Raw genomic sequence first — 22,933 nt, 5'->3', positions numbered from 1 at the left:
ACAAAATAAAAGTGGTTAATTACATTTAACACCTCCATGTTTGGGTGATTTTCAAAATGGGCTTCGTTTTCAGTTTTTCTCATATTGCCCACCGAGGATTTTAAAGTTGCGTCTGTTTATACATTTTTTCTGATGAATCATTTGAATGTTCATCAAATTGATGACATGACGTGCATAAAATCCATAACTGCAATGACATGTAAGCTACATTTGCACTATATTACTTAAAAAACTTATAAACATAATGGATATTTGAAGTTTTGAAATTGTATCGATATATACATTTTGTCTAATGAATTATTTGAATGTTCGTTAAATCGATGACATGGTGAACATGAAAGCGTAACTGCGATGACATGTAAGCTATATTTGCACTACATTGACCAAAAAACTCATAAACTTAATAAATATTTAGACGTTCAAATATCCAAAAAGTGTAAATCAATAGAATTTCAAAACGTCCATTTCAAAACCTTAGTTAGCTGAATAAAGCCTTCGGTTAAGGTTAAACCCCAGAGGACTGAAAAATGAATGACATGCGGAACCGTTAGATCATAGCATCTGACAGACGTGAAAGCCGCTGGCAGCGGCGGCGTCCAGTACAAGATTGCAGCCGGCGCTCTGCCTCCACATCAAATCATAGAATATGTGAATGATGGGGATGCCGGGCAAGCGGCCGAGCTTCAGTGCAAGGCAATGGTGGAGGGCATGAGGATCGACTTAAACAACCAAGACAAGGGAAAAGGCGAGAACAAGAAGAAGAATTTGAGAAATACCAGTAGATCCCCTGCACATGGTTTCACTACCAAATTCATTGCTTCAGCATCGTTGACAAACGAAAACGAGTTGAATTCTGAAATCTTCTTGTATCAGAAAAATGAAATGGGTCTTGAAACAGAATTTTAGGAACAAATTGTTACAAGATGTCCAAATACTAGTAGTGTTCTTATTCAAAACACTACTCAAGAACCTAACCCAACATGTTAAAGTACTACTTTTTGTTACGCTTGGCAGCACGCCTTCCTTGACCCTTCTTCGGTGGTCCTTTACCTCGACGCTTCAACATTTCAAGCTTGGATAAGCGCCTAGAAATACACCAAGTAGAGAAACATCAGGACTGTTAGTCACCAAAAGCTACTAATACTTCTTATTATACAAATCATGAAATCAGTACAATTTACATTCTGTAAAGTTCATGTAGAACAAAGATGAAATACATCGATCAAAGGCTAGGTTGCAACACTCGAACGCGAGGTAGAAAAAGGAGCAGTTCTTATTTTTGTAATAAGCACTCAGTTGCCTATGAAATATGCATTAGTTGCTCACTCAATTGTACAGAGAATCTACCTACGAAACTGAAAGTAACACTATATACACTACCCACTTTCATGCTCTATAAACAAAATACGGTAGTGCTGTAATGCATGACATTCCATAACGAAAGTGTTCATAAATAATGCCATGGTATGTTACCGAAATTACAAGTTCTACATTGAAGAATAAACCAGTAAAACATAAAAACAGATATTTAGAAGACATTAGAGAGAGGGAGGGAGAGAGAGAGTACTCTTGTTCTTCCATAGCCATGATTCGGGGGTCATCTTTCTTGATGTCATACGGGTACCACTGGGCAACTTTCTCACCGATCAACTTCTTGCGCAGAATCTTATGGGCAGATCTCTGGCCTGTTGGGTTAATTACGTGCCCGAATATCCTCGCCCTAGCCTCAGTCACCCCGGTATTGACTGCCGCAACCAACATGTTCTTTAGACCACCAGTAGCCATCTCACTTCACCACTCCAATTCAAAAAAGATACACACTTTCAGTATTTGAGGATTATTTGTCACCTCACAAGGCGAAGTCCAAATTTTTCATAGTTACAAAACTATGCAAGACGGTTTGACACTACCGTAATGCTTATATACCGTAATTCAATTGACAGTGCCATTGTAACCTCATCAGTCACCACGTTGACATTTTATCAAACACCTAATGTGCAACTCAAGCTACTGTACTGATGCAATTACAGGGCGCATATAAACTGATCCTAACTAGTGTGTATCAAACATCCAATGTGCAACTCATCAGTCCACTTAACTGACATTTTATCAAACACCTGGTGCGCAACACAATCACCTACTGTAATGATGCAAGTACAGGGATATGTAAACACCCACATATCAGATTGATCTTAACAGTAATGAACAAACCATTCTTTATATATATATATATATATATATATAGAAAGAGAAAGACCTGAAAATGGGAATGGTATACGATGGGTGCACTACTGGAGTTATCGCTTCTACGATGAGAGCCGTTATGCGACCCGCTGGCTCGTTATCTTCTAAAACGAAGGGGAAAAAGGGCTAAATTTTACATATGGGAAGGGTTCTATTTCGAAACAAACACGCCAAAAATTTGATTTGAAGAAGGAAAAAAAGAGTCTAATTAAATTAAATTTGGAAATTATAAATTAAATTTTATTGAATTAATTTAAACAAAATGGTTCAATCATTTTCTAAAATATTGATTTGAATTTGTGTGTGTAGGGCGCTGTAGAGAAGCCTTTGTTCTAGCTAATAGGGTGTGTTTATTTTGACCTTGGTATAAGGTGACAATGAGTCTCTCACCCCTTAACTTATTCTTCATGCATCCAAGTCTTTAATGCCCTACTTAGTTCAAGTCCACGCTACTAGGCTCTTATCCGTTCAAGCCACATATATATCTCTTCTCCAGTCCAGATAATTAGTGTTTATAATCTTACGATAAGATGATCCGCCACGATTCGAGGGAAAAAAAAAGACAACTAAAAATGAAGATAAAAATCTTTGAACAAACTCATATAAGTTTGTGCAAAATTGAATGCCACAAAACTTTCCTAGCTTTTCTAAACTTGTAAGCTTTTTATCAGAATAATATCCGCTCTTGGTATAGATCCAGCGCCTGCATCACCTTCTCTATGAACAATTTCCGGTGCAACCTACACCTGCGTAGGTCGAGATCAGCGAAATCATCAAGAGTGGTTCTAGTTTGCCCTACATTTAAGTCCAAAAACCTCTGAAATGAATAATTTGATGATTACATACTTGATTGCAGCTTCAAGCGTCCTACTAGCATCCGGCATTGAATCTGCAGAAGGTAAGACGGGAAGAAACATACGTTTTCGGTGTCAAGACAAGAACAAAATTATATGGGAGCTCGGTTTCCCCTTACCTAGGATTTTTTGGTCTTGCTTAGAGTTGGTAGGAAACGCTGCAAGTATCTGCCGGCATTCTTCCTGTAATTCCTTTATGGCTTTTCTTTCCATGCTTGGGATTGGAGGCACGTCCCCTTCTGACCACGTGGGCAATGTTCTTGCTGCTGCTATGATCGCTCCGTCAACAGAAGTATCTCCATCATTAGATAGGCGACCTGCTACAAGTTTTATACAGATCTTTTAACCACGATGCTGATAGGTATAAAGGACTACAAATCCTGTATAGAACAAGCCATAGAAAGAGTCCAAATGCCTCATTCTGTTATGATAGTACTCTTCGTGGAGTCCGGACATATTGAATACTGACAAGAAGGAATCCAAATGAATACGTGCATTTCCAGAGAACGGAATCACATCCCAAGGGTTCTGCAATTTCAAGCCAGATAGAGAGCACTAAATTTTAGAAAAAGTACAAATCCATGATACTTCTAATTACTGGATCTATATATTCAAATATTTATCATACTTAACCGAAATAGAAAAATAATCTGAAGCACTAGTTTTCGGTGAAGTTGAGGTTTCACCATAAAACCATTGGCAAGAGAACATTACCACAGGAGAAGAGAACCCATATCGTTGCATTAACATGTCATTCTGTTGTCCGCTCATGTAATTGACGGTCATCTGTAATACTCCTCCAAATTAGTAGCAGATCATCTTCATATATGTGCAACATTAATATTATTGAGGGAGGGTGAAATATTCAAATAAAAAACTGAAGGAGGAAGAGTTTGAATTGGGAAGGATGACCAAACACAGTGCCGAGGAAGCTCAAGTTACTCCTGACAACTGTTAGTCAGGTAAACAAAAAATGAAACTCATCCCTGCATAAGTATCCTTGCAAGCATTTAACAGTGAAAGGAATTTATCGAAGTCAATTGATAAAATAGAATAGATATTACCTCATCACCTTTCTTAATCCTTTTTCCAGCATTTATCATCACTTCAAGCATCCGATCCTTAAAACGCCAATGAAAAAAGCAGTTTGGCTCGAACGAATGGTTTAGCATGTCCGCAAAATGTAGCAAATTGATTAGACAGCAATCTAACATAAAAGGGAACATAATGGTCACTGAATGCAGATGGTTTAAGGAAACCATTTGCTCCAAAATCCCGATAAGTAAAAATAGAAACCATATATGTACATAACACAACTAATGTAAACAGAAACTGAATTTCAGAGACACAGTTGTTTCTTCATCAAATGTTGCTAGATTTAAATTGACAAAGGTGTCAAAACCAAATTGAACAAAGAATATAATATATAATAACAAAGATAAGTTCTCGATTCTCCCCTCACAATTGCAATATTAGTTTTATAATATAACCACGAGATCGAAATTATAAATCAAACGTGGATGATTAGAAGAGAATAGAAGCTTACCTGCATGAGGAATTAGCATATTTGCATCTTGAATAAGTGCACCAATTCTCATTTGCATGCCAATGCATCGTGTTGGTGCCATACTCACTTCCCAAATGAATCTTTCAGAATCACGAGCAAGGCGCTTAATTTTTAGTGGTACACCAGAGTGCTGATTGAGGTTTAGCGCACACACAAACGCATGCGTAATGAGTTCAAACATATGATAATCAATATTTTTTCAGCAGAATAATGATAAGATATACAGGCTGGTTAATACTCAAGTTTTGTGGCTGATTTTTTTTTTCTTGCAGTCATGGTATTTTTCAAGTGTTTTAAGAGCAACACCATCACCATTCTTGCGAAGGACGGCGATTCGCAAGATAAGGGAACAACATTGAAGCTTTACGTGCCACTGACTGGTCCTAAGGCGCTTGCTCTTCTCGCGAAAGACAACTTCATGCATATTAAGTCGTAGTCTTCCGAAGTATCTTAGGAGATGGTAGACTCTGTTCGACCAAATACGAAGAAGGCGTGCATATTGAGGGTTTTTATCTTGAATCCTTGGTGTCAATCATCCGGCCTCGTTTAAACTTCTTGGTGTCACCACTTGCGGCGAGGATGTTCTTGTTCTTCGCGTTGGTTGCGAGAACCGCTTGAACCTTCCTTGATGTCATTTGATTTTCAAATGTGTGCTTTGATTTCCTTGAATGGAGAAAGAGATGAGAGGTAGAGACCTGTCCCACTGGGTGTGCCAAATTTGTGAACACGAAAATTCTTGAAACAAGAACGTGTACAAAGAAAGATTTTGGTGTTAATAGATTTGTAGGGTTACAATCTCTTTATAACTTGATCCTCTGATTCGATCTCCATAAGGTGTTGATTTGTGGATGTTTTGTTGATCCAAGGGTCGTCGAGGCTTGATCTTGGATGAACTGTTGGAAGTTTCTTCAAGAGCCCTCGGGCTTGATCTTGAAGGTTGAGGGAAGTTCCTTCAAGGGCTTTTAGGCTTGATCTTGAAGGTTTGAGGATGAACAGATCTTCAAGAGCTTTTGGGCTTGATCTTGAAGAATGGATATGTGGATTTGTTGATGTTGTTGATCCAAAGGGCCGTTGGGGCTTGATCTTAGGATGAACAATGAACACTTTCTTCAAGGGTCGTCGAGGCTTGATCTTGAATTGGTGGTAGTTCTTCAAGAGCCGTTAGGGCTTGATCTTGAAGGAGGATTTGACGAAGAACGAAGAGGGTTTTCTTGATCCTTTGGGATTTGCTTGAGAGCGTTGGAGTTTCAAAGCTTCAAGGTGTTTGTGTGATGTGAATTGGTGTTTTTTTTAGGATGCCTGATACCTTGATGGAGAAGCCTATTTATAGGCTTTGAAAATGAATCACCAGCACAAAATTTTCCCACTTAAGCACCATTACCTAATTTTCCCACTTAATGCAATATTAAAATTAAAGTGGTCTAACATTTGACCTAATTTCCCACTTAATACCATTTTAAACTTAAAGTGGTCTAACTTATGGCCTAATTTTCCCACTTGATACAATTTTAAACTTGAAATGTGCTTGCTTTGTCATTGCCCAAATGAGAAAAACTTGTTTTGATCCGTAATGGATTGAAATGTGTTTACCTTGTCATTGTCCAAAATGAGAAGAAAAACTTATTTTCATCTATAATGAATTGAAGTGTGCTTGCCTTGTCAATGCCCAAACATGAGAAGAAAAACTTGTTTAATCCTCCAAGGGTATTTCTTCCAATTTGTTGAGTCACATGCCATGTGTACAATTGTGTGACACGTGGCGCATCCCATGTATGCCGTGACACGTCGAAACTTTAATGCGTTGGTGAAGATTTATTTACGGAAATTTCATTGTCTACAAATGCCTCCACTTCAAGGCGTGTCGTATACATGTGTTTGTCACGTGTAGAAGATGCGTTTTGAAGTACCTTAATGTAGATGTCAATCCAAGGGCCGTCGAGGCTTGATCTTGAATTGGGTTGGAGGGTTTTCTCCAATTGTTGATTTTCCACAAGCTTAACTTGAACTGGGCTGGAGGGTTTTCTGGTTTCCTCCAAGGGTCTGAATTTACTTTCCACAAACTTAATCTTGAACTGGATTTTTTTAACATCCTTGGAGGATTAAACAAGTTTTTCTTCTCATGTTTGGGCAATGACAATGCAAGCACACTTCAATCCATTATGGATGAAAACAAGTTTTTCTTCTCATTTTGGGCAATGACAAGGTAAGCACATTTCAATCCATTACAGATCAAAACAAGTTTTTCTTATTTGGGCACTGACAAAGCAAGCACACTTTAAGTTTAAAATTGTATCAAGTGGGAAAATTAGACCATAAGTTAGACCACTTTAAGTTTAAAATGATATTAAGTGGGAAATTAGGCCAAATGTTAGACCACTTCAATTTCAATATTGCATTAAGTGGGAAAATTAGGTAATGGTGCTTAAGTGGGAAAATTTTGTGGTGGTGATTCATTCTCAAAGCCTATAAATGGGCTTCTCCATCAAGGTATCAGGCATCCTAAAAAAAACACAAATTCACATCATACAAACACCCTGAAGCTTTGAAACTCTAAAGCACTCAAGCAAATCCCGAAGGATCAAGAAAGCCCTCTTAGTTATTCGTCAAATCCTCCTTCAAGATCAAGCCCTAACGGCCCTTCAAGATCAAGCCCCGAGAGCTCTTGAAGAAACTTCTAACAGTTCATCCAAGATCAAGCCTCGACGGCCCTTGGATCAACAAAACATCCACAAATCAACATCTTACGGAGATCAAATCTTTAAAGATTTGATTCAAGGGTGGTGAATCGGCACGTGCAGCTCATAACGCCTAGCGAGTCGACCCAAGAATTTGAGGGTCAAAACTAGTCCACCCAACCCAGAGTGATCGCAACCCTGATGATATGAGATACTTTTGATTTTGAAGAAGTAGCGGATGAATCGGCACATACTTTGTTGTGCTTGTCTCCATATGCTTCAATGTATCATTTTCACTTGCCTTACATGTTCTTTAGACAGATGTGGTATCTTCTCTGGAAGCACAAGATGTTGAAACAATGGGTACTTCGAGAGCAGTGCTAGGTAAGCAATCAGGGAAGGGTTCCAGGCAATCAGTTTCAGATCAGAAGTTTGAGTGGAGGTTCCGACATATTGCTTTCTTTATCTTTGTCTTTGCAGGTAAGAACAATGACAAAGGAAAGAACAGGGAGATTGCATGATATGAGATACTCTTGCTTTCTAACCTGATGATATGAGATACTTTTGCTTTGGTGTCATTTGTTTGACAAGGTATTCCTGGATAGGAAGAAAATTGAGTATTTCGAGAGGCTCTGATGGGAGTACACTCTCGGAAGTGAGGAAGGGTTGGGCATTTTTTGCAGGTCTGCCTTACTATGGAGGAGGAAGGTCGACATATATAGGAATTTCCCAACAGCCAGTAGTGGCACTATTCCTTTACTCTTGTCGGCAACCGTTGGGTAATTGAAACAGTAAGATTCATGCGTTTTCGACTTTGTCAGATATCTTTGACAAAGTTGCATGTGCTTTCTGCAAAGTTGAGGTTGCGTGTGAAGAGTGGCGACAAATCCGGAAAAGCCGGTCTTTTGAAATTCGGAGAGCGGTGCCTCTTCGATCTCTGAACAACCACGTTGCCTCTTCGATTTCTGAACAGGCCCTGTTGCCCCTTCTTTTTATAGAGGCATTAATCGTGTTCAAAAACACACTTAGAGAGTTGCTACCTGTTAGGAATTTCCCTCCTTTTGTGGTTGCTAGAAATCTTCACCCCCAAGGATAGTAGGATCATTTCCAAACGGTCTGATGAGCTAGCTGTTCAGGACTCTCTGGCTTTCAGTGTTCAGTGTGCGGGCTTCGTATCAAATACGGGCCAATGCCTTCTTGCTCGAACCCGTCAAGTGGAGTCACTGATGGTTGAGGTGGCAAGTCTTAAGCAAGAGATTAGAGGGCTTAAGCATGAAAACAAAGAGTTGCACATGCTTGCCAATAGTTACTCGACGAGCATGAAGAGAAAGATTGACCAGCTGCAGGAATCCGAAAGTTGGATTCAGAATGACCATCAGATGTTTGTGGCTTTACTCCAGAGGCACCTATTGCCTTCGTCCTCTAGAGTTTTACCGAGTGTTGAGGCTCCAAACAATCAACCTCCGGCGCCTCTTCTTCCTGGCGCTCCGCCGAGTAATGAGGCGGCACTTGATCAAACTTTGTGATGGCTCCCTATTGTTTGTTCATTTTATTTTATTTTATTTTATTTTTTGGACTCATGTAAAAATGTTCATTTATGTAAATTTTTAGAGAAATAATAAATGAGTTTTATTTCATTTTAACTAAGATGTGGTACTTTTTTTTTTCTTCTCTGCGCCTTGACCAATCAATGCATATTTTTAGGAAGACTGATTGAAGCATTAAACAGCCTCTGCATGACTTGCTGCTACTTTGTTGCATATATAATATTTATATACACAAACTCTCACAGCACCATTCCAATTGCCTTTATTTTTTATTATAAATATTTTTTTTCTTTTTATTTTTTTATTCTCATGGTGCTTGAAGCACCAAAACAAAAAAACCTTTTGTATATTTTTTTTATTCTTTTAAGATGGTGCCTGATGCATCGAAGACCTTATATATATTTATTTTTTTTGTTATTTTGTTATTATTTTCTTTGCATGGTGCTGGAAGCACCGAAATTTTTTAATAATATATACATATATTTTATGTTTTCTTTAACATGGTGCATGAAGCACCCAAATTTTTTTTTATTATATTATTATCATATATATTTCTTTCTTTTCTTTTCTTCATTTGGACGGACGAGTTGAGCCTACAAAATGACCATAGACATAACTTCCTTCTGCTGTGAACGTTCTTCTGTGCTTTGCTGCTTGTCGGACTGGTGAACTTTGGAGCTTGGAGCAGACCACGTGGTGTTGTGCAAAAGACTGCAGCGGGATTTTGCTGTGTAGTGCGATTGCGTAGCATTTTGGTTTTCTTTGCCAGTGTAGCGTGCTTTGAAGGACCGCTCTGTAGCTGCCCTATTTGCCGGGCCGCTCAAGTTTTGTGGCTGATTTTTTTTTTCTTGCAGTCATGGTATTTTTCAAGTGTTTTAAGAGCAACACCATCACCATTCTTGCGAAGGACGGCGATTCGCAAGATAAGGGAACAACGTTGAAGCTTTACGTGCCACTGACTGGTCCTAAGGCGCTTGCTCTTCTCGCGAAAGACAACTCCATGCATATCAAGTCGTGGTCTTCCGAAGTATCTTGGGAGGTGGTAGACTCTGTTCGACCAAATACGAAGAAGCCGTGCATATCGAGGGTTCTTATCTTGAATCCTTCACACCATGCTCGTGACAATCATCCGGCCTCGTTTAAGCTTATTGGTGATCACATCCGTAGCGGAGTTATGGCTTGGAATCGTACCATGTCGACTACTGAAGAGGCCGTCTTTGATGAGTTTTATTGGGAGTGGCTTGAAGATGTCATAAGCCGATCTAAATATGTGCTTACTAACGTGGGCCTTTACCACGCTGTGTACGCATCTTTGTTTAGTTATAATCGCCATCCTTCCGTCCATCGTGAATTCTTTTAGCATTGGTGTTCGACGACCAACACACTTCACACGACGCAAGGGGAGATGTCAATTTCACTTTGGGATCTTCACAAGATAAGAGGCATGCCGATCAAAGGTAAATTTTACGACGAGGTCGTTCCCAGCGGGGAGGAACTTTCTCTTTGCAATAGCTGAGGATTGCCTGCGAGTTGCCGCTGTTTGTTTTGGGCGTATCACAAGTTTTTTCAGGATGCTCAAGGTAAATCAGGCGTGAGAATTTCCTCATGGATCCGATTTCGGTACAAAGAGGCCGTGAGGAATAAGAAGCATTTGAAGAATAGTGGCCATAACAAGACCACTAGGCCAAAGGGAGAATCAGACCCGTCCGGTGTTATTGGCTCAACCAGGCGCTGCTCTTCTGACGAGTTGAGAGCATTTGAGAATCTTGGCATAGCATCAGAGCATGTGGAGGAGTCTTACCTAGCTGCTTTCTTAGCTTGTTGGCTTTGTAAGTTTGTTTTCCCAACAGGCGACGTCAACTTAGTTCGTCCTGGAGTTTTCAAAGTCGCTACCAAGATGGCTGCAAGTGAGTCTTTTAGCCTTGCTATTCTGGTCTTAACCAACATTTATAATGGCTTGAGCATTGTTTCGAACTTGACAAGCACTGAAGATCGTGCTGCGGTGCTTCCTTACCACTATGTGTATGGTTGGTTGGATGAATACTTTGGCACTCATTTTTCTTTGTCGACTCTAGACAAGTCAAGGCTTTCTTCATCGATTGCAGCCAAGCTGGGGCCTTTGATGACAAAATATTATGGCGTGCTCTCTGATAGGAGCATATTTATGCGACTTAGTTAACATGTTTTCTTGCACTTATTTAGTTAGGTATTGCTTATAAGAGTGTTTTAAGCCATTTTCGTATGTTGGTAGGTCCTAATAACAAAGTTGGCAAGAAAAGTGCATTTTGGGCTGAAATAGATTGCATGCACTTGGAGACATGAGGATTGACGTTTTGGGAAGATTAAAATTCAACATATGTGTGTGCAAGTGTGTGACCTACAACTAACAAACAGCATAGTTGCCATGTGATGGAGAACATGTGTTTATTGTGGCTGATATGATGAAGATGTGTGTGTGCAAATGCAAAAGTAAACAATGACAGCACAAACACATGGAAACCCACGGCAAGGACAGGTTGGAGGGCAGCAAATGGGTGATTTGTGGCTGAAATAATGAAGAGCATGTGTGTTTAAGTGTGACAGCTTGTGGATGTGGAAATAATGATAACATGACAACAAAGACGCATGCAAAGAGACCTTGAGCACCATCATTCACACTTGTGCAGCAGCAACCCTTCATCATTACTTAACATTTCTGCCACAAGAACATGGAGACAACATCATACAAGGCATGTGCAAAAGAGAAACATAGACAGCCAACAAATTCGTCAAAACTGCCTGTGCAGATTAGTTGACTTTGGAAGCATGTTACGAACAGCTCAGAATGAATGAGAGAATGAGCCTTATATGCTTGGAAAACTACGGATGTCTATTTTCTGGAGCAATTTACGGATTGTTAATATCATTTTTCTAGAAGAAGTTATGGGCATTGTAGCACTGAAAGGTTCAGAAAAGGGATAAGCAGATTTGGCTAATAAAATGAGAAAGTAAAGGCACTTGTTTTGTGTTTTTCTTTGTCATCAACACTCAGCATCAAATGGGGTTATGATTGCACTCATTTGGCTTTGGAGCAAGTGGAAATGCACAGCTAGAAAGAGAAGACACACCCACATGCAAAGGAAATGAGAAACATGGGCAGAAAATGGGTGGATTGGTGGCTGAAATGATGAAGCATGTGTGTGCAAAAGAATAGGAGAAACATGGACATCACACACCCATGCAAAGGAAATGGAGTTTATGGATGAATGGAAGGATCATGGATAGGTTTAGATTGGATGGAGAACGTGGCAAAGGGAGAAAATGTATTTGTGTTTGTGAAATGTAGTGTGTATATGGATGAAGATGGATGAAATGGAATGGAGCTCACGGCAAGGGACTTGTGTTTGTAAATGTAGCAATTGTGGATCAAGATGGTGTTCTTTTGGAAGGGGGTGGTGGATGTATTTATAGGCTAGGGAGAGGACCACTCTATTTCCTTTGCATGTGCAAATTGCATAGGTGTGTGCTGTCCATGTTTCTCCTTTTCTTTTGCACACACATGCTTCATCATTTCAGCCACCAATCCACCCATTTTCTGCCCATGTTTCTCCTTTCCTTTGCATGTTGGTGTGTCTTCTCTTTCTAGTTGTGCATTTCCACTTGCTCCAAAGCCAAATGAGTGCAATCATAACCCCATTTGATGCTGAGTGTTGATGACAAAGCAAAACACAAAACAAGTGCATTTACTTTCTCGTTTTATTAGCCTAATCTGCTTAGCCCTTTTTTGAACCTTTCAGTGCTACAATGCCCATAACTTCTTCTAGAAAAATGATATTAACAATCCGTAAATTGCTCCAGAAAATAGACATCCGTAGCTTTCCAAGCATATAAGGCTCATTCTCTCATTTATTCTGAGCTGTTCGTAACATGCTTCCAAAGTCAGCTAATCTGCACAGGCAGTTTTGACGAATTTGTTGGATGTCCATGTTTCTCTTTTGCACATGCCTTGTATGATGTTGTCTCCATGTTCTTGTGGCATAAATGTTAAGTAATGATGAAGGGTTACTGCTGCACAAGTGTGAGGGATGGTGCTCAATGCCTCTTTGCATGTGTCTTTGTTGTCATGTTATCATTATTTCCACATCCACAAGCTGTCACACTTGCACACACACATGCTCTTCATTATTTCAGCCACAAATCACCCATTTGCTGCCCTCCAACCTGTCCTTGCCGTGGGTTTCCATGTGTTTATGCTGTCATTGTTTACTTTTGTATTTGCACACACACATCTTCATCATATCAGCCACAATCAATACATGGTCTCCATCACATGGCAGCTATGATGTTTGTTAGTTGTAGGTCACACACTTGCACACACATATGCTGAATTCTAATCTTCCCAAAACGTCCATCCTCATGTCTCCAAGTGCATGCAATCCATTTCAGCCCAAAATTGCTCCAAAATGCACTTTTCTTGCCAACTTTGTTATTAGAACCTACCAACATACGAAAATGGCTTAAAATACTCTTATAAGCAATAACTAACTAAGTGCAAGAAAACATGTTAACTAAGTCGCATAAATATGCTTCTATCACTCTCCGCAAAAAGCCTTGATGATTTGCAGATACGAGCGCTGTTTAAAAGTTGTGAAGATGGACCCCTTAGCGAGAGCTGGCTCGGTGCAGCAAGGCATCGTAGACAATTCACATCTCCGCTTCTCAGACTTGTCTTATCTTATAAGTCTTCGCTTAGGATTTGTTTCTTTGCCTTCTTGGATTGTGATGTGGAAGACATCTTGGACTTCCTCTTCAATGCCGTCCTCTTGGGCTTGTTGGCATGAAGATTGTCCAGTGTGGATGATGGTGCGCCTTCTTACTTTCAGTGGTCCATTTGTGTCAACCTCCAAGATTGTTTGGCATTTCATCCTTGAAAGAATTGAGCTTTGAATATCGCCTTTTTCTGCTAGCCTGTCGAGCTTTTCTTCCTTTGACGTTGTCTCCCTATTTCTAGAAAAATTCTTGTTATCTTCAAGTCGTTCCAAAGCTGACCGACAAGGAAGAGAGCTAACCATGTTGCTTTGCTCTCCTCCTCGTCAAAACCTAAGAAGCAAAGCAACACGGCTAGCTCTCCTCCTCGTCGGTCAGCTTTGGAACGACTTGAAGACAACAAGAAGTTTTCTAGAAATAGGGAGACAACGTCAAAGGAAGAAAAGCTCGACAGGCTAGCAGAAAAAGGCGATATTCGAAGCTCAATTCCTTCAAGGATGAAGCGCCAAACAATCTTGGAGGTTGACACAAATGGACCACTGAAAGTAAGAAGGCGTACCATCATCCACACTGGACAATCTTCATGCCAACAAGCCCAACATGACGGCACTGAAGAGGAAGTCCAAGATGTCTTCCACATCATAATCCAAGAAGGCAAAGAAACAAACCCTGAGCGAAGACTTATAAGATAAGACAAGTTTGAGAAGCAGAGATGCGAATTGTCTACGATGCCTAGCCGCACCGAGCTAGCTCTCGCTAGGGGGTTCATCCTCAAATCTTCACAACTTTTAAACAGCGCTCGCACCTGCAAATCATCAAGGCTCTTTGCGGAGAGCACGCCAGAATATTTCGTCATCAAAGGCCCCAGCTTGGCTGCAGTCGATAAAGAAGGCCTTGACTTGTCTAGAGTCAACAAAGAAAAATGAGTGTCAAAGTATTCACCCAACCAACCATACACATAGTGGTAAGGAAGCACCGCATCACGATCTTCAGTGCTTGCCGAGTTCGAAACAATGCTCAAGCCATTATAAATGTTGGTTAAGACCGGAATAGCAAGGCTAAAAGACTCACCTGCAGCCATCTTGGTAGCAACTTTGAAAACTCCAGGACGAACTAAGTTGACGTCGCCTGTTGGGAAAACAAACTTACAAAGCCAACAAGCTAAGAAAGCAGTTAGGTAAGACTCCTCCACATGCTCTGATGTTATGCCAAGATCCTCAAACGCTCTCACCTCGTCAGAAGAGCGGCGCTTGGTTGAGCCAATAACACCGGACGGGTCTGAGTCTCCCTTTAGCTTAGTGGTCTTGTTACGGCCAGTATTCTTCAAAGGCTTCTTATACCTCACGGTCTCCCAGCACCAAAATCGGATCCATGAGGAAATCCTCACGCCTGATTTACCTTGAACATCCTGAAAAAGCTTGTGATACGCCCAAAACAAACAGCGGCAACTCGCAGGCAATCCTCGGCTATTGCAAAGAGAAAGTTCCTCCGTGCTAGGAACGATCTCGTCGTAAAACTTACCTTGGATCGGCAAGCCTCCTATCCTGTGAATATCCCAAAGTGAAATTGACATCTCCATTTGCGTCGTGTGAAGTGTGTTGGTCGCCGATCACCAATGCTCAAAGAACGCACGAAGGACGGAAGGATGGCGATCATAGCTAAACAAATATGCGTACACAGCGTGGTAAAAGCCCACGTTAGTAAGCACATCTTTAGATCGGCTTAAGACATCTTCAAGCCACTCCCAATAAAACTCATCAAAGACGGCTTCTCCAGTAGTCGACAGGGTACCATTCCAAGCCATAGCTCCACTGCGGATGTGATCACCAAGAAGCTTAAACAAGGCCGGATGATTGTCACGAGCATGGTGCGAAGGATTCAAGATAAGAACCCTCGATATGCACGGCTTCTTCTTCGTATTTGGTCGAACAAAGTCTACCACCTCCCAAGATACTTCGGAAGACCACGACTTAATATGCATAGAGTTGTCTTTCGCGAGAAGAGCAAGCGCCTTAGGACCAGTCAGTGGCGTGTAAAGCTTCAACGTTGTTCCCTTATCTTGCGAATCGCCGTCCTTCGCAAGAATGGTTTTAGTGTTGCTCTTAAAACACTTGAAAAATACCATGACTGCAAGAATCGACCTCCGAGTGTTGAGGCTCCAAACAGTCGACCTCCGGTGCCTCTTCTTCCTGACGTTCCACCGAATGATGAGGCGGCACCTGATCAAACTTTGTGAAGGCTCCCTATTGTTTGTTTGTTTTTTTTTTTTTTTTTTTTTGGGACTCATGTAAAAATGTTCATTTATGTAAATTTTTAGAGAAATAATAAATGAGTTTTATTTCATTTTAACAAAGATGTGGTACTTTTTTTTTTTTTCCTTCTCTGCGCCTTGACCAATCAGTGCATATTTTTAGGAAGACTAATTGAAGTATTAAACAGCCTATGCATGACCTGCTGCTACTTTGTTGCATATATAATATTTATATACACAAAGTCTCACGGCACCATTCCAATTGCCTTTATTTTTTATTATAAATATTTTTTTTCTTTTTATTTTTTTATTCTCATGGTGCGTGAAGCACCAAAAGAAAAAACCTTTTGTATATTTTTTTTATTCTTTTAAGATGGTGCCTGATGCACCGAAGACCTTTTATATATATATATATTATTTTTTTTTGTTATTTTTTTATTATTTTCTTTGCATGGTGCCAGAAGCACCCAAATTTTTTTAATAATATATACATATATTTTATGTTTTCTTTAACATGGTACATGAAGCACTCAAAATTTTTTTTATTATATTATTATTATTATATATATTTTTTCTTTTCTTTTCTTCACTTGGACGGACGAGTTGAGCCTATAAAATGACCATAGGCATAACCTTCTTCTGCTGTGAACGTTATTCTCTACTTTGTTGCTTGTCGGATTGGTGAACTTTGGAGCTTGGAGCTTGGAGCTTGGAGCTTGTCGCAGACCACGTGGTGCTGTGCAAAAGACTGCAGCGGGATTTTGCTGTGTAGTGCGATTGCGTAGCATTTTGGTTTTCTTTGCCAGTATAGCGTGCTTTGAAGGACCGCTCTGTAGCTGCCCTATTTGCCGTGCTACTCAAGTTTTGTGGCTGATTTTTTTTTCTTGCAGTCATGATATTTTTCAAGTGTTTTAAAAGCAACACCATTACCATTCTTGCGAAGGACGGCGATTCGCAAGATAAGGGAACAACGTTGAAGCTTTACGTGCCACTGACTGGTCCTAAGACGCTTGCTCTTCTCGCGAAAGACAACTTCATGCATATTAAGTCGTGGTCTTCCGAAGTATCTTAGGAGGTGGTAGACTCTGTTCGACCAAATACAAAGAAGAAGGCGTGCATATCGAGGGTTTTTATCTTGAATCCTTGGTGTCAATCATCCGGCCTCGTTTAAGCTTCTTGGTGTCCCCACTTGCGGCGATGATGTTCTTGTTCTTCGCGTTGGTTGAGGAAACCGCTTGAACCTTCCTTGATGTCATTTGATTTTCAAATGTGTGCTTTGATTTCCTTGAATGGAGAAAGAGATGAGAGGTAGAGACCTGTCCCACTGGGTGTGCCAAATTTGTGAACATGAAAATTCTTGAAACAAGAACGTGTACAAAGAAAGATTTTGGTGTTAATAGATTTGTAGGGTTACAATCTCTTTATAACTTGATCCTCTGATTCGATCTCCGTAAGGTGTTGATTTGTGGATGTTTTGTTAATCCAAGGGTCGTCGAGGCTTGATCTTGGATGAACTGTTGGAAGTTTCTTTAAGAGCCATCGGGGCTTGATCTTGAAGGTTGAGGGAAGTTCCTTCAAGGGCTTTTGGGCTTGATCTTGAAGGTTTAAGGATGAACAGATCTTCAAGAGCTTTTGGGCTTGATCTTGAAGAATGGATGTGTGGATTTGTTGATGTTGTTGATCCAAAGGGTCGTTGGGGCTTGATCTTAGGATGAACGAATGATGAACGATGAACACTTTCTTCGAGGATCGTCGAGGCTTGATCTTGAATTGGTAGAAGTTCTTAAAGAGCCGTTAGGGGTTGATCTTGAAGGAGGATTTGACGAAGAACGAAGACGGTTTTCTTGATCCTTAGGGATTTGCTTGAGAGCGTAGAGTTTCAAAGCTTCAAGGTATTTGTGTAATGTGAATTGGTGTTTTTTTTTAGGATGCCTGATACCTTGATGGAAAAGCTATTTATAGGCTTTGAGAATGAATCACCAGCACAAAATTTTCCCACTTAAGCACCATTACCTAATTTTCCCATTTAATGCAATATTGAAATTAAAGTGGTCTAACATTTGACCTAATTTCCCACTTAATACCATTTTAAACTTAAATGGTCTAACTTATGACCTAATTTTCCCATTTGATACAATTTTAAACTTGAAGTGTTCTTGCTTTGTCATTGCCCAAATGAGAAAAACTTATTTTGATCCGTAATGGATTGAAATGTGCTTACCTTGTCATTGCTCAAAATGAGAAGAAAAACTTGTTTTCATCCATAATGAATTGAAGTGTGCTTGCCTTGTAATATGAGAAGAAAAACTTGTTTAATCCTCATAAACTCCAAACCCATCTGGCCCTTCTTTAAATTCAAATCCATAAGCTCTCATACTTCTAACGTACCCTATCTTGTAGAAATCGGGGTCTGCTGGCTCCAACTGCAGGTATTAAAAGATAAAGATACAATCTTTTGTCTTAGTAATGAATCGAAAACAAGAATACGAATCCTTATTCAAAGGGCATATGCAGAAAAGAACAAACATAATATGCTGTTCGGATTCTTTAATCCTTATCAACATAAAGCATTAATTAATTGTGTGGTTACCAATAAACATTTTGAACACACCCATTTTCTTGCAATATAAAAACTTGGGCAGATGCAATTATATTATCAGCAGTTAATCAAATGACACCTTAAAAAGTCTGAAAAATGGTGAAGTTTTCTAACTTCCATTTTGTCTGCACTTTCTCAGCAACCAAACAGAAAATAGTGGGAGAGGCAGAGTTGGGTAAATTACCTCAGAGGGAGAGTCCTCAGCTTGTGGAGGCTGAAAGAGAGAAAATGGAGGAGCCTCAGTGGCAGCTTTGGCTTTAATGGGTTGGAAGCGGACGCCTTTCTCTGTGTCTTTTGTGGGGAAATAGTTTCTGGGTCTTGGGGAGCATCCATTGTTGTAGCCTTTCAGCTGCTTCTTCACATACACATCAAAACTGTTCAGCAATAGTAAAAGGGCGGAAATGCCCCTGATTTTTTCGGTCCATTACCTTTTTGCTGCCTGCTTCACACAGTAAAATACATGTATTGCCCATAATTGTCCTGTGTTGATCATCCTTTGTCCTCTCACAAAAAAAGATAAAATAATTAATTAAAAAACTGACAAAAAATTATTTAAAAAATATGACTTAAATCAGACCACATGATTTGTGGCGCACAACACAATATAAAGTTATAAAAAAATTGAATGCATGTACAAAATAATTATTAAAAATTATGAGAAACCCACATGATCCCATTCCTTTGCCTTTTGATTATTTTATTTTTTTATTTTGCTCGGCTTTTTGTCTTCCACGCTGAGTCTGCTGCAGTAGGTGGCACGGATATGTCACACAGAATACAATAAAATATTATAAAAAAATTTGAACGCATGGAAAACAAATATTAAAAATTGTGAGAAACCCCGCTGTCTTCCACCTTGCCTTCGGTTATTTTATTTGTAGGTTTTTTCTGCTTTTTGTCTTTCACGTGTAGATCATCGGTGGGAGGGGTGATGGAGAGGAAGAGAAGAGGCCATTGGAGATGACAGAGATTTAGGATTGAAACTCCAACGACATACTTGATAGCAGCAGCAGGAACAAGAGTGAGTGTTTGAAGTGAGTGAAGAACTGAGCCACGTTATCCACCTGACACTGTCCTCTGTGCTCGTGTTTTAACTTTTGACCGCTGGAGTACGAGAAAAGACATCTTTTGCGCTCTTTTTTTTTTGTTTTTTTTCTTTTCCCTTGGCCATCTTGTTTCTGTTTTCTTTCTGGTCTGGATTTATTTTGTAATTTTATTTTTCCAATTTGGTTCCAAGTCTCTAATCATTTGGAACATACCAATTTGCCCTCCAAGTCTTTGAATTTATACCATTTTTCGGTTGGTTTTAAACACTTAAATAGGCAAAAATAACCCTTAATTTGACGGAAAATTTAACAGATTATCAATACGAACAAATGGAAACGTTTTAAAATATTAGAAGGCTAAAAAACAAATTGAAAGTTCAGGGGCAAAATCAAAATGTAGTATTAGGTTCGTGGGAATTGCTAAAATGTTGGCTCTCAGGCGATGGAGCTAAACTAATAAGTCATTAAATTTCCCATGTTGCATATACCAATATGAGGTGAGATAATTTCTTCAATGCCTGTGCCATATTGGCAAATATCACAAACACACCATTCGAATTTCAAGTTTGAAGGATCAAGCGAAAAAACAAAGTTTTTTGTACAATGCCATGACATCCTAGGACCTAAGACAATCTATTAAGTCTTTGATATCGCGCAACTAATATTAGACCAACTCGGCCGCAGTTCCACTCAAACCTATTGCGCCTTCGGCAAGATGAAATCGGTGATTTCTTCACATCTCAACGCCATTCTTCGACCATGCTGGTACCAAGCAGTAAGCACCATTTCTAAAGCGGACAAAGGGGCAATGCTTTCTGCTCGACTGCTTTTTAGAACAGAAGATGAAAATGGAATATGAATGGACAGACCCTGTGCAAGATGCAGGACCGAGTTTGCAGCTCCGGAAGTCTTCAGCTGTGGAATGCAACTGCAACAGCAGATACAGGAGCTCCTCAAGAAACTTGCCACCGTCGTGCACGCAGGAAGCAACAATCTTCACAAAAATGCCACGCCTTACTCCTTCTCAAAAGCCAGTTATATAAATATTAGTATCGATGAAAAGATCAAACAAACACAGTTGAGACTGAACGAGTAAACGAGACTTGCTGTTGCTCACATGCAACTTATTAAACAGTTATAACACAACTCACCATTGCACACCACTAGCATAGAAGATGGCCTAGATTAATCCCTACTACATAGAAGGTCAAGTATGATACAGACCTAGAGGTTATCAATGCACTGGTCAGTTTAAGATTCGAACAAAAAACATCTCCAACATAAAGATACTTTATATAAGCGATAAATTTAGTAGTCTTCACTTGAGATCAAGCAAGATCGTATCAACTATCAAGTCTACTGTAGCTTGAGAAAACACAAATGGAACAGAGTCCAACCCCACAGAGGCAAGGACAATCAGAACAGAGTCCAACCCCACAGAGGCAAGGACTCTGAGTCTTTGCAACTATTGTGAAGCACAAATGGATCACATGATGGATTATATACACTCATAGCATCATAAAATGTTGTTGATGGTTTGGTGTTTAAAATCAGTGATCTAGATAGGAAAGATATATCCTTTGGGGAAGCGAAGGATAACGTCAACGATCAAGACATGTGAACCACATAACAAATGTTGCACATTGGAGGAGAACACAATTCCAAGTCACTAACTATAAGTCACTACAATTCAAAATCAAATATTTACTTCAGCACCATATAATGCAGGATAAAAAAAATTAAAAACAAAAATACTTCATGTTGAGTAATTAAATTGAGGCGCGCACACACAATCACAATTTTCCGAGTTACTGAGGATGCCTACTCTGGCACCTACGAAAAGAATTGATATTTGCATCTACACACTTCCTAAAATCGCACAGAAAGGACTATGTTTGCATAGTTCGTATGTGAATGTGTCATATAACACCATCATCCTACCAAATGGAAGATAGAACAAAGGTAATACTCCAAGATAGCAGTTTAGGCACAAAAGCAGAACCCTTTTAGCTAAAAAAAGATTCATTTTATCATATCAATGTACTGTTTCAAGGCTTAATGCAAGCAGTAATCCAGAAATCTATACCTGCTTTAGTCTGTACAACTGAAAATCATGTGATCCAACAAAGCCAAAACCTTCTTCACACCCTCTGATTCATCACCATTCGCCCCAACCCTGACACACCCTAAAGCCTCATTCAACTCCACTGCCTCCTTAATCCTAGCCTCCCTCAACAACCCCCTATAAACCCACTTCCTCACACCGCCTCCCGGCACGATATTCGCACCCAGCATTGCCCTCAGAACCTTCAAACCCTCACAAACCATCCCTTTCCTACAAAACCCATTAACCAAAACCTCACAAACTCTCTCATCGAGCACACACTGGGACCCTGGCCTCACCAACCAGCTGAACATCTTGAATGCCTCTCTGGGTCTGTTTTTCTTAAAGTATGAGGCAATGAGCATGGTTGCGATGGGCGTAAGGTGGGGATGCGAAGGCGGGTTGTGTCTGAGGCGGGTCAAAAGCGACATGGGTCGGGCCAGGTCGGGTTGGGAAGTGAAGGAGTGGATGAGGACGGAGAGAGAAATGGATTCGAGAGGTGAGTTTGTGAGCAGGGCGGTGATAGCGAGGTGGGTCGCCGTGTCGAGGTGGTTCAAGAGGCAGAGGCGCGGGAGGAGGAGGTTGATCTTTGTGTGATCTTCTTGGGTTAGGCTTTCAGGTTGGGGTTGTTTGGTTGGTTTTGGTGCAGTGATTGACTCAGAAACTGAAGAGGAGATGGAAAATGAGAGCGGTGTGGTTGTGAATTTTGAGGCACGGGAGAGGATTTGCAATGGTTTCTGAACTGATTTCATTGTCTTTTCTGCAACTCTCACCCAGTCGGTTTCAGTTTGAGAAGAAACAGTATGTACATATTGAGGAAGTTGATAACAAGGAAGAATGGGAATTGGAATGAGGGAAAGGAACCTCTTCGGATCCCTTCCACTAAATCCTACCAATCAATTAAAATTTGATCCAATAATTAAAAAGTTAGGAAAAATTTGAAATAGGTCCAATTTTATAGCCCAAATTTTGAAATAGGTCGGCCCCTTGTTTTTAGCCGTTTGATCAAATTTCAAATGTCTAAATTTGTTGATTGGTAGGATTTGGGGGAACGGATAGGGAAAGAATCCCTTTCCGGAATGAGGTTAGATAGTGATAACCACACACCCATTTGAATAAATTAAAAAAGACTAATGACAAAAAATTAAGAATGGTGTGTAAAAATGAGAATGTAAATAACACTTTCCTCTAAAATTTGTAATGAGTTACGGTAAAAATTTGAATTTTTTTTAAGGAAAACTAATGAGAGGAGCTTGAAAACTTTGAGTTTTAACGATAAGGACAAAATAAAGGGTAAAGT

The 22,933-nt window shown here is 39.9% G+C and overlaps 3 protein-coding genes across 19 annotated transcripts; all 3 read right to left on the bottom strand.

The window, feature by feature from the left end:
• Positions 1-797: 797 nt before the first annotated feature.
• LOC126623241 (uncharacterized) lies at positions 798-3,133 on the bottom strand. 4 transcript variants are annotated; one of them, XM_050292061.1, is made up of 4 exons: positions 3,091-3,133; positions 2,957-2,990; positions 1,568-1,789; positions 798-1,085 (listed from the first exon to the last, which is right to left on the bottom strand). In XM_050292061.1, exons 3-4 carry the CDS (start codon positions 1,783-1,785, stop codon positions 992-994), a joined length of 312 nt encoding a protein of 103 aa, XP_050148018.1. In that variant the 5' UTR covers positions 1,786-1,789; positions 2,957-2,990; positions 3,091-3,133; the 3' UTR covers positions 798-991. The 4 variants fall into 4 exon arrangements, with proteins under 4 accessions (XP_050148018.1, XP_050148020.1, XP_050148017.1 ...); XM_050292063.1 differs by lacking the exons at positions 2,957-2,990; positions 3,091-3,133 and adding an exon at positions 2,635-2,827; XM_050292060.1 differs by lacking the exons at positions 2,957-2,990; positions 3,091-3,133 and adding an exon at positions 2,258-2,624 and having other exon boundaries at positions 1,568-1,797.
• Positions 2,731-18,307, bottom strand: LOC126623238 (protein PLASTID TRANSCRIPTIONALLY ACTIVE 14-like). Of its 13 annotated transcripts, none has more exons than XM_050292049.1 (8): positions 18,212-18,307; positions 4,645-6,375; positions 4,163-4,305; positions 3,813-3,884; positions 3,521-3,626; positions 3,218-3,418; positions 3,091-3,133; positions 2,731-2,990 (listed from the first exon to the last, which is right to left on the bottom strand). In XM_050292049.1, the coding sequence occupies exons 2-8, from the start codon at positions 4,844-4,846 to the stop codon at positions 2,912-2,914; spliced, it is 846 nt and encodes a 281-aa protein (XP_050148006.1). In that variant the 5' UTR covers positions 4,847-6,375; positions 18,212-18,307; the 3' UTR covers positions 2,731-2,911. The 13 variants fall into 13 exon arrangements, 12 of the variants coding, with proteins under 12 accessions (XP_050148006.1, XP_050148014.1, XP_050148011.1 ...); XM_050292057.1 differs by having other exon boundaries at positions 4,645-4,795; positions 18,171-18,305; XM_050292054.1 differs by having other exon boundaries at positions 4,645-4,795; positions 6,573-18,304.
• Positions 18,308-19,853: 1,546 nt separating this feature from the next.
• LOC126623239 (uncharacterized) lies at positions 19,854-22,483 on the bottom strand. Of its 2 annotated transcripts, XR_007623709.1 has the most exons (3): positions 21,616-22,483; positions 20,681-20,753; positions 19,854-20,549 (listed from the first exon to the last, which is right to left on the bottom strand). XR_007623709.1 is itself a non-coding variant. In XM_050292058.1 (2 exons), the coding sequence occupies exon 1, from the start codon at positions 22,383-22,385 to the stop codon at positions 21,621-21,623; it is 765 nt and encodes a 254-aa protein (XP_050148015.1). In that variant the 5' UTR covers positions 22,386-22,480; the 3' UTR covers positions 19,906-20,549; positions 21,616-21,620. The 2 variants fall into 2 exon arrangements, 1 of the variants encoding a protein (XP_050148015.1); XM_050292058.1 differs by lacking the exon at positions 20,681-20,753 and having other exon boundaries at positions 19,906-20,549; positions 21,616-22,480.
• Positions 22,484-22,933: the final 450 nt, after the last annotated feature.

The sequence above is a fragment of the Malus sylvestris genome, chromosome 5 (assembly GCF_916048215.2).
Source record: "Malus sylvestris chromosome 5, drMalSylv7.2, whole genome shotgun sequence".
In the NCBI taxonomy this organism is placed as follows: Eukaryota; Viridiplantae; Streptophyta; class Magnoliopsida; order Rosales; family Rosaceae; genus Malus; species Malus sylvestris.
The sequence above is the reverse complement of the archived record's forward strand: the minus strand, read 5'-3'. Positions and strand labels throughout refer to the sequence as shown.